The following is a 16,416-nucleotide window of genomic DNA, read 5'->3' on the forward strand; positions in this document are numbered from 1 at the left end:
AATAAATAAATAAAATCTTAAAAAAAAAAAAAAGCTCTTCTGAAACCAACCCTACCCTCTAATATAAGAGATAATAATCTAATCCATTCAATAATCACAGATTAATGAATAGTGATTGGAAAATGGTGAGCCTTCATATTAAATAACAAAAAAAATCATTTACATATGTTAGGTGCTAAGAATGTAGTTACCGGCAAAACAAACAAGGTTCTTGCCCTCATTAAGCTTACAGTTTAATAAGGGAGGTGGGCATTAAGTAGAGTCATCCAAAAACACTTAGCCAGAAACTGTAATAAACAGTATGACTAAAAATTACAGGATGATTTGCAAAAGAATAATGAAGGGATCTAATTCAGATGAGGAAGGGAGGGACAAAGAAGGTCCTTTAAGGAGCTGACCTTTAAGCTAAGACTCAAAAGGATGAAGAGAAGTTAGCAGCTAATGGTATTATGCATGGAGGGCGAAGAGGGTTGGCTGGGAAAGGAGGTGGTGACAAAAACATTCCGGGAATCATTGTGTGACACGTGTGATAGCCCCAAATAACCGAAATAGAGAAAAAATAAAGGAATATTAAATAGAGGGAAAGATTAAAGTTATTGGAGGTAGTGAGGTGAAAGATTTGAGGTGACATCACACGTCAATGTTCTCCCTGGAGGAAAGGTTTTGAAGAAGGAAGTAAAGATGGAAAAAGAAAAAAATTAGAATTGAAAAGAAATAAGTAAAACCGCAGACGGGAACCAGGAACTGAAGGTTGAAGAAGTTGTTTATTGGCCACATCAGTTTCTGGGACAAATGTGGAGCCGTGGAGCTCTGGTGGGAGCAGGTACAGAGGACAGGCCAGAGGAAACCACAGGACTGAAGAGATGACATGGAAGGATTTTTGTTTGTTTGTTTAAAAAATGACAAAAGTAACAAATGCTCTTTAATATTTCAAACAAGACAGCCACCCATTCCTTAAGTAAGCACTGTTAATCCTCACAGAATGGTTTTTAGTGGTGAGGCTGAGGATTAGTGACAAGCAAAATCAGGTGGAAGTTTGAGGCAGTTCACAGAGGGAAGTCAGACCAAAAGCTTTATTTCAGCCTAAATTGGCTGCATTTTCCCTTGAGATCACCTTAACCACCATAACATTAGATATTTTAGGAAAAACAGTTTTTATCATATGATTATATAGACCGACTGCAAGTCTCTGATCCCTAAACTGTGATCTTCTTTCATAAATGCAGGGATTTTGGGGCGCCTGGGTGGCTCAGTCATTAAGCGTCTGCCTTCAGCTCAGGTCATGATTTCCAGGTCCTGGGATCGAGCCCCGCATCCAGGCTCCTTGCTTGGTGAGCCTGCTTCTCCCTCTCCCACTCCCCCTGCCTGTGTTCCCTCTCTCGCTGTCTCTGTCTCTGTCAAATGAATAAATAAAATCTTAAAAAAAAAAAATAAATAAATAAATGCAGGGATTTTTTTTTTTTCAAATCTCTGATTATCAGACCACAAACTCCATGAGAGCAGGAATTTCTGCTCTCACTCCCTGCTTTATCACTAGCAACTAATACACAAATGTTTGTTGAATGAATGAATATACCTAGACTATGAAGACAAATCACAGTGAATTCAGAGTAAAACATAAAAGGTTAAAGAATTGGAGGGAAAAAAAAGGAAAGGAAAAAGGAAGGGAGGGATGAAATTGGCAATACTTTAGATTCTGGCATTTATTCTCTACTCTTCTCTCCCACACTCCTACCCAATCAATCAGCAAGTCCTGTCAAATCAACCCGAAACAGCTCTTCCTCTCCCTGCCACTTCCGGTTCTGTTGTATTGGCTCCTACCTGGTCCTATTTCTGCCTTCTATTCCATTTTCCATGCTTTTACCAGTCTCGTATGTGAAAATACCACACAGATTGGTAAGATTCAACTGACTGGGATGATGTTTCCTTCTTATGTACTAAGCACCAGCCACAACGAACTTCTTGCAGCTTCCACAGGAACCATGTTGTTTCATGTCATCATACTCTAACTTTCTGAATCTGTTTCATTTTCTGTGAAAAAGTGATAATAAAAGCATCCACCTAACAGACAGGATCGTTGTAAAGAAAAATTAGATATTCCACATATGAAACAACTTCATAAATGTTAATTGCTATCATTATTTTCACTTCTGATGTTATATTTTTTACATCTAGAAATTCCATTTGCATGTTTTTAATATCTTCCATTTATCTCCTGATTATAGCCATGTTTTCCTTTACATATTTGAGCATATTTATGATTTAAAATAACTGTTTGAAGGTCCTTGTTAGCTAATTCTATTATTTCTGTCTTTTTTGGGTCTGTGTTTCTACTGATTGATTTTTCTCCTGGTTATGGGTCATATGTTCTTGCTTCCTCTAATGTCTGGTAATTTTTAATTGGATGTCAGACATTGTGCATTTTATGTTATTGAGTGCTCGATTTTACTGAGTTCCTTTAAGGAGTACTGAATTTTGTTCTGGTATACAGTTAAGTTACTTGCAGATAAACGCGTTTAATCCTTTTTGTTTTTAAGCTGCTGAGGGCTCTATCCAGTGTCAGTGCCCTATGTACTTTGAGGTTTCTCCACTTTGGCTGGTAGCGGCATGAACTATTTCTAGCCCTGTGTATACTCCAGGAACTGTTTGGCCTACTACTGTTTTCTGGTGGTTCTTTTTCCAACCCACACATGTGCAGAGTTTGTAGCCAAAGACTCAAATGCCCACTTGCAGCTCTCTGGAGCTTACTAAGCAACTCCCTCCTCTTTGGTACTCTGCCCTGCAAATTCTGGCCACCGGGGCCTCTCCAAACCCCAATCTCTGCCTCCTCAACTCAGTAAGACTGCTGTGCTCTTTGGATCTCCTCTCCTGTACTGTTGCTTGGCAACTGCCTCTCAGAGACCACAGTCCCACATTAACTGTTGTTCAGTATCTGAAAGAGTTGTTTCAGATACATTGTTTGATTTTCTAGTTGTTTATGGCAGGAGGACAATTCCCTAAGTTAGTACTTCTTCATGGGCAGAAGAGGAAGTAGCTCTCGTTCTTTTATTAAATGAAATACATATACATACATACATATATATATTTGTTCATTTGTAAAAGCACAAAGCTCAAAATTAAATTCTAACAAACTAAACTGTGGACAATAGCTTTTTTTTAAGATTTTATTTATTCATTTGAGAGACAGACAGAGGAGAGCACAAGCAAGGGGAGAGGCAGAAAGAGAGGGAGAAGCAGACTCCCCGCTGAGCCAGGAGCCAGACATGGGGCTCAATCCCAGGACCTGGAGATCATGACCTGAGCTGAAGGCAGACGCCCAGCCACCTGAGCCACCCAGGCGCCCCAACAATAGCTCTTTTGAGCCAATATCTCTAAACAGAAGTGAAGATTTACTTCAGGGAATTTTAATCTTTGCCAGACTTGGAAAATTCAGATTGATCTTTCACACTGAAAGAAATACCAAAGTGAGAAGTTGAATTTTAAAGGCTTATTACATATGAATAGGTCTTTTTGCTTCCAAGATTCTAAAGTTGCCTAGATAGCAAGAGGTTCACTATAACCTTCATGAGGTTATTTGAATTTCAGACACAGGAAAATTAGCATCATTCAGTACTCAGTCATGCAGAAATGACACTGCATCCCTATACTTGCTAAAAACTGGGATAAACAGTTTCTTGCCAGAAGGCATCAGGTCCTTAGTTTTCTACAGGTGGCTTCATTTTTAGATATGTTATGCTGGAACTCTGCTCTTCTTTTGCTGTTTCCCAGAAGACCTAGTTTCTTCTTGATAATGCTAAAATATGTACAAGATGTTCTAAGGAAGTCATCTGCAGAAGAATAATATAATATCAGCTCCTCTGAGTAGGAGTCAGGTACGTGGCGTTCTAATTGAAAAAATGGGGCTTAATAAGTACTTTCTTTTGGAACTTTGCCTCTGAGTGTTTTTGCTTGTTCTGGATTAAAATTGGGAACTGACACACTTCAGGACTGAAAGCTGTTCTAAAGTTTCCTGGAAGAAACTGAGAATATATTAAAATCATTTAACCAAAGATTTTAGGATCACCTAGACGCAAATGTTGCATTTGGTCTTTAAGAAATCAGAGGCTGGGGCGCCTGGGTGGCTCAGTTGGTTACGCGACTGCCTTCGGCTCAGGTCATGATCCTGGAGTCCCTGGATCGAGTCCCACATCGGGCTCCCTGCTCAGCAGGGAGTCTGCTTCTCCCTCTGACCCTTCCCCCCCTCATGTGCTTTCTCTCTCTCTCATTCTCTCTCTCTCAAAGAAATCAGAGGCTGTCTGAGTAAGAAGCCTAACAATAAATATCCAGCATAAAATCTAGGTCTTGTTTATGGTACAGGAAAAACAGGGAGAACTTGGAGCTGCTTCCTCTTAGCAGCTGGATGAATCACTGGCAGCTGCTGTATGAAAGGTAAAGAAACCTACATCTGCTCAGAGTCCAAATGCTATATGGATCCCTTGTGATAGTAAATAAATTCTGGAAGAGGCCCCACTTCTAAATCAGGAAAAGAATTAAGGAGATCTAAAGCCTGTTTTCCATAGTTATCTCCATGTGCCTATTCCACAAAAACCAGCTCTAGCTGTATGCACCATTCTTCAATATAGTGAGTATTCAATAAATATTTGCTGACTGACTAAAGGACTGGGAAAGGATTGGGAAAAACAGGTTCTGATGAAATACTATAGACTTTACCTGTACACTCACAGATCCCAGTTTTGTTTATGTAGAGACCAATGGGTTAGTTTCTCTGAGGTAGTTCACTTAAAATTGAGTCCACTTTGATTTTTGTCCACTAGTGCATATAGTCAATAAAAGATGATGCTATTCTCAGTACACTAAGTATTTCTGCTCAATAGTGTAATTGAGATGGATAGTGTCTTGAGTTACACGTCACAGAAGCCATGATTAGAGTAATAAGAATAGAAATAGCATATTAGCATCTTAGTAAATTTGGGTTTGGTTCTTATTATCTCTCACTACTGCAAATCTCCTAACTATGTTCTCTGCCTCCAGACTCACCCCCTAAGTAATTTCTTTTCTTTTTTTCTTTTAAAGATTTTATGTATTTATTTGACAGAGAGTGAGAGAACACAAGCAGGGGGAGCTGCAAAGGGAGAGGGAGAAGCAGACTTCCCGCTGAGCAGGGAGCCCAACACATGGGGCTTAATGGCAAGATCCTGAGAGAGCTGAAGGCAGACGCTTAACCGACTGAGCCACCCAGGCGCCCCACCCTCTAAGCCATTTCTATACTGCCTTTCAAATGATCTTTCTAGAACTCAGATATCATCACACCATTCTTCTGAATAAAATCCTTTAACCTACAGAATAAAATCCGACTTCTTTTTTTATGGCAAAAATGGTCTTTCAGACCTGACTCTTCTAGTCTTCACAGGCTCATCTCCGCTAACCCCCTTCACAAACTCTAGCCATTCTGATCTTCTCAATGTCTTAAATATTCCAGGTTCTTTTATGCTTCTACAGCACAGCACATGCTCTACCTAGAATGTCCTTCTTTCCTTTATCCATAACTCCTATTCTTCCTTCCCAAATTAGACCAAACAACCAGTTCTCAGGAGAACCTTCTCTAATCTATTTGTTCCCCTTTCTCTAACAATAGTGCCCCTATCCTACCCCCACTCTCCACTCAGGAGTTTCCTTCTTTGTATTATATCATTTCTTCAATTTGCTGCATGTATTTTAATATTTGTCAAGAGCAAAAGCTCTGGAGTCAGATTGCCTGGGTATGAATCCCATCCCAGCATTTGTTGTATACCCTTGTCAAGTTACTTAACCTCTCTGATCCCCAGTTTCATTAGTTATAAGATGGGGATGATAGTATCTACCATAGAAAGCTGTTGTGAAGAGTAAATAAATCACCACACATAAAGTGTTCAGAACTGCACTTGGCTCCTAATAGATATCATTAGTGATGGTGTTGGTACTAGTAATGGTGGTAGCTTCTGTGACACAAGACAATAGCTCCTCAAAAGTAAGGTGTTCGGGGAGCCTCGAATAGCTTGTACTCAAACAGTATTTATAGGAACAAAAGAAAGACAGAAGTTTGGAAGAAAGAAAAGAAGGCAAGAAAAGAATTTAGGAAGACTTACCGCCATTTTTGCCCACAGTTCGGAAGCATTTCCAGAAGGCCCGTAAGAATGATGCCCTATTGTGAGGGGTGGCTTGGATGAAGCTGAATTCCCGAAAGAGAATGTGAGTTCCCTGACATACACTGTTAAAACTGCAAAGAGAAAAATCAAGGAATCATCATTAGAGGAAGAGATATGGAAGGCTGGAATCAGAATAAAAAATCAAGACCACACAGAACCATTGCCAAAAAGGAGGAAAGTCTTTTCTCTCCAACAAAACTCTGAACTATAGATTAGACCAAGTCTTTCAATGAAGAAATCCCTTCATATAACCATATCCTTCTGACAACTCTTGGAGTCCAATTCCTCTGAGTGTTTCCTACCTCCCACATATATGCACTGAGGGAGTTTTAATCAGTCATGGGAGCATCTCAAATAGAGGGAAATCTTTCAGTTAACTGGGTGACATTGGCACTTGTATCTTTTTGGAGAATACTTCTCCTTCTACCACATTTGGAATCATTATTTCTGTACTCTCTCTGACCTACATCAGCTGCCATAAGAACAACACGGCTCGTGGGCACATAACTGGATTGTCTGTTCCAGTTTGGGGGTGATGGATACCTTTTTGACAATAACCTCAGAGGCAAAGCCATGTGCCAAAGGATATGAAAGGTTTCAAATAGAATATTAAGGCAAATAAGAGGAGCAAGGGTAAAAAGTGGCCCCTGAATGAGAGTATGAAGCAAAGCCCCAGGGCCCAAGTGAGTCATTGTTTAAGCTGGGCCGGATAAGGGGAAAAAATATACTCCATTGCCTTTGGGTTCTTCTGCCAAAGAAATAAAGGCTGTAGAGCCTGGCGTAATCTAAAAATGGAAATTCCACCAAAGAATAGGCAATTATCCAGTAATCATCACAACTAAAGGCAGACTTCAGGTTCCAGAAAACTCCTAAATTCCCTGACAAGTAAATCATGAGTGGAAAATATGTTAATTTTTGTAGAGAAGCAGGCATTAAACTGAAGATGGCAAAGCAATAGAGAGACAGTGGAAATTCCAAATGCCACTTTTCATTTGCTGACAATTTAAAGTGGGAGCAAAGCTGAATCTCTGAACCAAACAGGAAAAAATTTCAGGAGTCATCTGTTCCATTTTCCTTTTCCCTGACCAAGTTCTGAGGGAAGCATCTAACCTGTCTTTAACATAGAGTATGTTATCACTTAAGATAAAATTAGCCTCTTCCTGTTAATATTAACAACATTGTATGAAAAAGCAAATTACATGCTCTTCTCCCTGTGGAAAACTAGTGTAGAAATCTACTTCTGAGACACTATGAGTAAGCATGAGGAAAACATCTGGTAAAGAATTAGGTTAGAAGATAACTTTTTAAAAAAGTATTGAAAGTGTTAAACATGTAGTTTGCAATGCTGTTGTCTTGAGCAAAGGAAAATGAAAAATAAAGCAAATGAGCTGTTACAGGTAAATGGAGTAGGTCACATTTCTAGCAAATGAAGTCTAAAATGATAACAATCTAGTTTAAATTTATGAAGCTATCCAGCAAAGAATTAGTCCCAAAGTATGCTTTATACCTCCCCCCCCACCCCCGGGAACAAAAGCTGGTGTCTAGGTCATAATCTGGGCTGTAAAGAAACTCACACTAGTGAAATTATATCCTTAGTGTAGCTTTTTAAAATATATTTTTTAGGGGTGCTTGGGTGGCTTAGTGGGTTGAGAGTCCGACTCTTGGTTTCAGCTCAGATCATGATCTCAGGATTATGAGATTGAGCCCAGCCCTGGGCTCCATGCTCAGCGGGGAGTCTGCTTGAGATGCTCTCTCTTGCTCTCCCTCTGCCCCTCTACCATCACCCCCCCCAAGCTTGCTCGCTTGTGCTCTCTCTCTCTGTCTAAAAATAATCAAATCTTTAAAAAATATATATCTTTTTTAAAACTAGGGAATAATTTATGCACTGAAGAATCTGGCTGAGACTCATTGTACGGATAAGAATTTACATAAGAAGTTATAAAATAAGAATTTTAAAAAACAAACTGATAGACCAAGCACATATAATATTGAATACAAAAAGATTTATAATTATATTTCCACTACTGTCTTCAGATCATCCCTACCAATAAAATTTAGCTGGTCAGTATAGAGATCATAATCACTTTACTTCAGTGAAAATTCTTTTAGATAAGATGGCTGTAAAAAAAAGCAGAAAATACAATATATTGCTCAAAGCTTTACTGTTTCTCCTCAACCTGAAATAACTTTTCCCTACCTCCATCTGTTAAAATTCTATCCAGTTTTTCAGGACCATCTCAAATGCCACATTTTGCATGAAGTTTTTTCCTGATTCTATATTCATGCCCAATTCTCATCATGCCTCACTTTCTAACTAACTCTCTACTGGTACTCTGAATCTGCTGCCTTTGAAAAAAGTTACTGGACTTATATCCCCTACGAGACTGTAAGTTCTACGGAGTAAGTAATTAGGTTGTATTCATCTTGGTCTCCATCACATTATCTAACTATATAGTACATGCTACTCTTCATAAATGCCTTTGGTAGTTGATTTAGAAAGATTAGAAAGAATAGATAAGTAATACCAGGGAAAAAGTATCAGATTTATATTTGTAGTCAGCCACACTGGAAATACTGAAGTCAACATTTTATAAACTTTTTAAAAGTCCAGGACTTTGGCCTGATATTAGCATTGTAATATTGCAATACCAACTTTGTTTTGACTAGTATTTGCCTGGCATATTTTTCCTATGCTTTTAATTTTAATCCTTCTGTGTCATTTTGTTTTAGATATTTCTCTTGTAAGTAGTATGTAGTTGGATTTTGCTTTTTACCCAAACTTACAGTCTCTGTATTTTAATAAATGAGTTTTTTAAAAATATATTTGATTAATTTTTGCCATCTTATTATGTCTTTTCCATGAATATTTTTTCTTTGGCTTGCTTTTCTTTTCCTGCTTTCTATTGTTAGGAAAGTTTTTTCTTTTCTTTTTTTTTTTTTTTTAAGATTTTATTCATTTCGAGAGAGAGAGAGAGAGAGAGGTGGGGGGGGGCAGAGGCAAAGAAAATCTCAAGCAGACTCCACACTGAGAGCAGAGACTGAGGCAGGGCTCGATCTCAAGACCCTGAGATCATGTCCTGAGCTGAAATCAAGAGTTAGACCTCAACCGACTGAGCTACCCAGATGCCCCAATTTTTTTCTTTTCTTTTTTTAAAGATTGTATTTATTTATTTGACAGAGAGAGACCCAGCGAGAGAGGGAACACAAGCGGGGGGAGTGGGAGAGGGAGAAGCAGCCCTCCCGCAGAGCAGGGAGCCCGATGCGGGGCTTGATCCCAGGACCCTGGGACTATGACCTGAGCCAAAGGCAGACGCCTAACGACTGAGCCACCCAGGCGCCCCTAATTTTTTTCTTTTATAATCATTTTCTCCCCCCCTTTGTTAGATTGGAAGCTATGACAGAATCTGTAACTTCTTAGAATTCCTCTTAAAAATTCAACATACATATTTAGCTATGGTTTTCCTCTTTTTAATTGAAGTATAGTTGACATACAATGTTATATTAGTTTCAGATGTACAGCACAGTGATTTTGATAATTCTATACATAATGCAGTGCTTACCACGGTAAGTGTAGGCACCATCTGTCACCATACAGTTATTACAGTATTATTGACTATACTACCTACACTGTGCTTTTTATCCCTGTGACTTATTTATTTTATAACTGGAAGATAGTACCTCTTAATCCCCTTCACCTATTTTGCCCATCCCCCACCTCCTCCTCTCTGGCAACCATCAGTTTGTTCTCTGTATTTATGAGACTGTTTCTGTTTGTGTATGTCATAAGCACACTATGAAGGTACACACATGAGTTATGTCTTTCCACATTGTCAGCTTTATTCAGTCATAAAACAAGGTTAATGTGATTATAAAGCAGGTTCAAGATTCCAAACTCAATGACATTTCACCATGTGATTAACTTGGCTTCTTACATGGCACACAAAGCAAAACACAAGACCTAGGTCACACAATGAACAAGATAACACGGTGGGGGGTGTAGGGTAGGAAGTGAACAAACCAAATGCAAAGACAGTCTGTGGGTGCACAGTTGAGATAAGGCCGCAGGCCAGTCTGGGTCAGCTCTTGGCGCTTACTGCTTATTCTGTTCAAGCAGTGGAGGATCTCAGTTCTGTTTGGAGATCAATCAGGTAGAGCCTTCAGCAGTGGCTGCCTTTTTTAAGTGCTCAGACATTGAGGGGTCAGTGTCTGGAGAGTCTACAGTTTGCTGCAAAACTCCTTCCTTTTTAAAGGGATTTAATCAGTCTTGAGACCTTGCAGACCTCTTGTGCTTCTCCTAGTTACCAGTTCTGGGGTGTTGTCAGCTGGTGCTGGTCTCAGTGATATCTGATAGCTTCAGAACCCTTAACTGCTTGCATCATGGCTTGACATAGGCCCCTGATTGACATGAATGACTCCATCTTTCTACAGTGTATGTTTGTTTGTTCATTTGTTTTTTAGAATCCACATATAATTGAAATCATATGGTATTTGTTTTTCTCTGAGTTATTTTACTTAGCATAATACCCTGTAGGTTCATCCCTGTTGTCCGAAATGACAAGATTTCCTTCTTTTTATGGCTGAGTAATATTCCATGGTATATGTACACCAAACCATCTTTACCCATTCATCTATTGATAGACACTTAGGTTGCTTCTATATCTTGGCTACTGTAAATAATGCTACAATAAATGTGGATGCATAAATCTTTTCAAATTAGTAGTTACACGTTTTTAAAATGTCAAGTCACCCATTATTTTTATTACTCTCCAAAGCAAGACAAGAAGCAAAGCACACTCTAAATAACCTATGAGCACTTTTCTCATCTTCTGATATTATTTTCTAGATTTTGACTTCTTTTAAATTAAAAACATTTTTAATATGGTAAAATGCTTATAATACTTACTATTTTAGCCATGATATTTATCATTTTAACTACTGTAAGTGTACAATTCAGGGGGCTTAAATACATTCACAATGCTGTTAACCATTACCATTATCTATTCACAGAATTTTATCATTATCCCCAACAAAAACCCTATATATATTTGACAGTAATTCCCCCTTCCACCTTCCTCCCAGACTTTGGTGTCCTCTATTCTACCCTATCTCTATGCATTTGTCTATTCTAGGTAACTCTTATAAGTGGAGATGTACAATATTTGCCCTTGTGTGTCTGACTTCTTTCTTTTTTCTTTTTTAAGATTTTATTTATTTATTTGAGAGAGAGTGAGAGCACAAGTTGGGGGGAGAAACAGAGGCAGAGAAAGAAGCAGGCTCCCTGCTGAGCAGGGAGCCTGATGTGGGGCTTGATCCCAGGATCCTGAGATCATGACCTGAGCCGAAGGCAGACGCTTAACCAACAGAGCCACCCAGGCGCCCCTTTTCTCTTTTTTTAAAGATTTTATTTATTTATTTATTTTAGAGAGAGAGAAACAAGCACCAACAAGCAGAGGGAGGGGCAGAGAGGGAGGGAGAGAGAAAGAGAATCTCAAGCAAACTCTTCACTGAGTGTGGAGCCCCATGTGGGGCTCGGTCCTACAACCCTGAGACCACGACTTGAGCTGAAACTGAGTGGAAACCCAACCCCCTGAGCCACCCAGGTGTCCCTGGCTTATTTCACTAAGTTTTTAAGGTCCATCCATGTTGGGCTTATATCAAATTTCATTCCTTTTTAAGGATGAATGATATGCCATTGTATGTATATGCCACATTTGTTTATTCATTCATCTGTTGATGAACACATGGGTTGTTTCTACCTTTTGGCTACTATGAATAATGCTTCTATGAACATTGGTGTACAAATATCTCTTCTTCAAATATCCTGCTTTCAGTTCTTCTGGGTATATACCCAGAAGTGGAATTGTTGTGTCATATAGTAAATGTATTTTTAAATTTTTGAGAAAACACCAAACTGTATTCCCGGTGGCTGCACTATTTTATCTTCTCATAGCAGTGCACAAGGGTTCTAATCCTCACCAACACTTTCCCTATTTTCCTATTTTTTTTAATAGCCATGCTAGTAAGGTGTGAAGTGGTTTTTCTCACTGTGGTTTTGATTTGTATTTTCTCATTGAGTAATGATGTGCTGATCATCTTTTCATGTACTTATTGGACATGTGTATATTTTCTTTGGAGAAATGCCTATTTAAGTCCCTTGCCCATTTTTTAATAAATTTTTTTGTTGTTGGGTTGTAGGAGTTCATTATATAGTCTGGATATGAATCCCTTATCAGATATATAATTTAAAAATATCTTCTCTCATTCTGCAGGTTGTCTTCTTGCCTTCTTGATAGTACACTTTGAAGTACAAAAAGTTCTTAATTTTGATGAAGTCCATTTTATCAGTTTTTTTCCTTTGTTCCCTATGCTTTTGCTGTGATAACCATAAAATCGTTGCCAATTATAATGCCATAAAGACATTTGGTTGTTTTCTTCTCAGAGTTTTATAGTTTTAGCTCTTCAGTTTAGGTCTTTGATCCATTTTGAGTTAATTTAAATTTTTATTTTTTAATAATTTATTTATTTATTTTAGAGAGAGTGAGCAGGAGGAGGGGCAGAGAGAGAGGGACAGATAGAATCCCTCAAGCAGACTCCCTGCTGAGTGTGGAGTCTGATGCAGGGCTAAACTCCAGGACCCTTAGATCCTGATCTGAGCCAAAATCAAGAGCCAGCCGCTTAACCAACTGAGTCACCCAGGCTCCCTGAGTTAACTTTTATATAAGGTATAAGGTCTGGGTCAACTCTCTTCTTTTGCATGTGAATACCTAGTTTCCCCAGAACCATTTGCTGGAAAGACTTGTTGAATAGTCCTTTTCCCAGTGAACAGCACCCTTGTTGAAAATCAATTGACCATACATATGAGGGTTTGTTTCTGGGCTCTCTATTCTATTCCAGTGGTCTGTATGTCTGTCTTTGTGCCAATACATACTGTTTTCAGTACTGTAGTAAGTACTGTAGTACTGTATATTAAGTTTCAAAGTTAGGAAGTTTGAGTCTTCCAACATCATTCTTCTTTTTTAAGATTGTCCTGGCTTTCTGAAGTCTGTAGTAATTCCATGTGAATTTGAGGATCAGCTATTCGATTTCTGTGAAAAGTCTGTTTGAATTTCGGTAGAGATTGTGTTGAATCTGTAGATTTCTTTGGATGGTACTGACATCTTAACAATGTTAAAAGTCTTCCTACCCATAAACACAGGATGTCTTTCCATTTATATAGGTCTTTTTAGATTTCATTTAGCAGGGTTTTGTAGTTTTCACCAGTGTGCAAATCTTTTACTTTCTTGGTTAAATTTATGCCTTGGATGCCTGGGGTGGCTCAGTTGGTTAAGCGTCCGACTGTTGGTTTCGGTTCAAGTCATGATCTCAGGGTGGTGGGATCGAGCCCCATCTCAGGCTCCACACTCAGTGTAGAGTCTGCTTGAGAATCTCTTCCTCCCCCTCTGCCCCTCCCTCTGCTCATGCATGCATGCACTCTGTCTCTAAAATAAATAAATAAATAAATAAAATCTTCAAAAAAATTTATCCCTAAGTATTTAATTCTTTTAGTTGCTATTATAAATAGAGTTGCTCTCTTAATTTCCTTTTGACTGTTGACTACCAGTGTATAACAACAAAACTGATTGGGGCACCTGTCTTTGGCTCAGGTCATGATCCCAGGGTCCTGGGATCAAGCCCCACATGGGGCTCCCTGCTCAGTGGGGAGCCTGCTTTTCCCTCTCCCTCTGCCCCTCCCCCTGATTGTGCTCTCTTGCTCTCTCTCTCTCAAATAAATAAGATCTTTAAAAAAAAAACTACACAACTGATTTTTGTGTGTTGATTTGGTATCCTGCATCTTTGCTGAATTTATTAGGACTAGTAGCCTTTTTGTGGATTCTTTGGGATTTTCTACACATAGGATCATATCATCTGCAACTAGTTTTACCTTTTCCTTTCCAATTTGGATATACCTTTTATTTCTTTTGACTTCTACCTTTTTAAATGTAAAAAATTACTCATTACTTTTAAAGGTCAATAGTTAATTAAGTTTATCAACATATCAATTTTCATGCTCACGACTATTCTTCATTCTGTTCCTTCCCTCTTGGTTCAATTATTTTCTTGCTAAAGTACATCATCCTTTCAGACAGGTCCACAATCACTTATCACTATTTTGGAATTGACAAATTTTTGGATTTTATAAAGGCAATATATTGCACAAACCAGATGTGATATAGCACCTCCAGTGGGGGTGGGGTAGCAGCCCATAGTCAAGCATATTAAAATTTCCACAGTGAAATATATGTTTACATTAAGAAGAATAAATAAAGACCAAAGATAGCCTCATAAACTAGTCCAGGTCAGGTTTGCTCCCAAATGAGTCTGCAGAAAACTCAGCAAAAACAACTTCAGGTTTTCTATGCTCTTTTGATTTCAAATTGTGAATTTCTGAATATTCACAGACCTGCTGTTTTTGCAAAAGCCTGTGGGTGGTAAATGCTCTCAGTTTTCATTTTCTTGAAAATATCTTTATTAACCCTCTGGAGTAATGGTTTAACCAGGTGGAGAATCCCGGGTTGTCATTTATCTTCTCTCAGCACTTCAAAGATACTACTCCATTGTCATCTAGCATCTATCACTGTTGTCAAGGGGCCATCTGTCAAACTCCTGTCATTCCTCGTGGAGTTAATCATTCTTACCATTCATATAAGCTATTTTCTTTATCATTAATGTTCTGTGGATTCTACAGTGTGTCTATCATGTAGGTATATTTTTAGTTATCTTGCACAACACTTTAATCTGACTTATGTCTTTTGTCTCAGAGAATATCTTTTAAAATATTGCTTCACTGCCATCCTCTCTATCCTTTCCTCCTATTAGATGTACATTTTAGTCTCTCAGTTTCTCTTCTGTGTCCTTTCATAATTTTCATCTTTTATCTTTGTGTTGTACTTAATATTATTTTCCAAATTATGAATTCTTTTTTCTTTTATGTCTGGTCTAAAGTTTATTCTCTCTGTTGAATTTTTTATTTATTTTTATTTATTTTTTAATGACCATGTTTTAATGTTCTTTTCTTTTAAGATTTATTTAGGTGCGCCTGGGTGGCTCAGTCATTGTCTGCCTTCGGCTTGGGTCATGGTCCCAGGGTCCTGGGATCGAGCCCTGCATCGGCCTCCCTGCTCCGCCGGAGGCCTGTTTCTCCCTCTGCCTCTCCCCCTGCTTGTGTTCCCTCTCTCTCTGTGTCTCTTGTCAAATAAATAAATAAATCTTAAACAAAAAAAAGATTTATTTATTTTAAAGAGAGAGAGAGAGAGAGAGCAAGAGCACAAGTGGGAGGGCCAGAGGGAGAGGGAGAGAGGATCTCAAGCAGACTCTGCACACTGAGTGCGGAGCCCGACACGGGGCTTGATCGCACAACTCTGAGATCATGACCTGGGCCAAAACCAAGAGCTGGACACTTAACCGACTGTGCCACCCAGGAGCTCCTGTTGAATTTTTTAAAACAGCCATAACTTTTTTACTTCTAGAATGTTTAATTGTTGTTTTAAAGAATTTACATGGTTTTGTTTCTGCTTCCCAATTTTTGTTCTCTATTTTTCCCCTCAAGTTTTTATTTCAATCCCAGTTAGTTACCATACAGTGTAATATTAATTTCAGGTTTAGAATTCAATGATTCAGGGGTGCCCGGGTGGCTCAGTCATTAAGCGTCTGCCTCCGGCTCAGGTCATGATCCCAGGGTCCTGGGATCGAGCCCCGCATCAGGCTCCCTGCTCGGTGGGGAGCCTGCTTCTCCCTCTCCCACTCCCCCTGCTTGTGTTCCCTCTCTCTCTGTGTCTCTGTCAAATAAATAAATAAATAAAATCTTAAAAAAAAAAGAATTCAGTGATTCAGCACTTACATACAGCACCTGGTGTTCATTGCAAGTGCCCTCCTTAATCCCCATCACCCATCTAGCCCATCCACCCACCCACCTCCCCTCTGGTAACCAGCAGTTTGTTCTCTATAATTAAGAGTCTGTTTTATGGTTTGCCTCTGTCTCTTTTTTTTCCCCCATGTTCCTTTGCTTTGTTTCTTAAATTCCACATATGAGTGAAATCACATTTGTCTTTCTCTGACTTATTTCGCTTAGTACAGTGCACTCTAGTTCCATCCACATCATTGCAAATGACATTTCATTCTTTTTTATGGCTAAGTAATATTCCTGTGTGTGTGTGTGTGTGTGTGTGTGTGTGTGTGTGTGTGTGTGTGTACT

General features: G+C 38.8%; 1 protein-coding gene across 1 annotated transcript in view; it reads right to left on the minus strand.

The window, feature by feature from the left end:
- CSTPP1 (centriolar satellite-associated tubulin polyglutamylase complex regulator 1) overlaps positions 1–16,416 on the minus strand; it is a 187,082-nt gene that overhangs the window by 96,854 nt on the left and 73,812 nt on the right. The window contains exon 3 of the mRNA XM_028111075.2: positions 6,126–6,256. Within this exon, the coding sequence (XP_027966876.1) occupies positions 6,126–6,256 (131 nt within the window). The remainder of the gene's footprint in view (positions 1–6,125; positions 6,257–16,416) is intronic.

The sequence above is a fragment of the Eumetopias jubatus genome, unplaced genomic scaffold (genome assembly GCF_037043125.1).
Source record: "Eumetopias jubatus isolate StellerSeaLion01/CBP00866 unplaced genomic scaffold, mEumJub1_p1.0 scaffold_13, whole genome shotgun sequence".
Classification (NCBI taxonomy): Eukaryota; Metazoa; Chordata; class Mammalia; order Carnivora; family Otariidae; genus Eumetopias; species Eumetopias jubatus.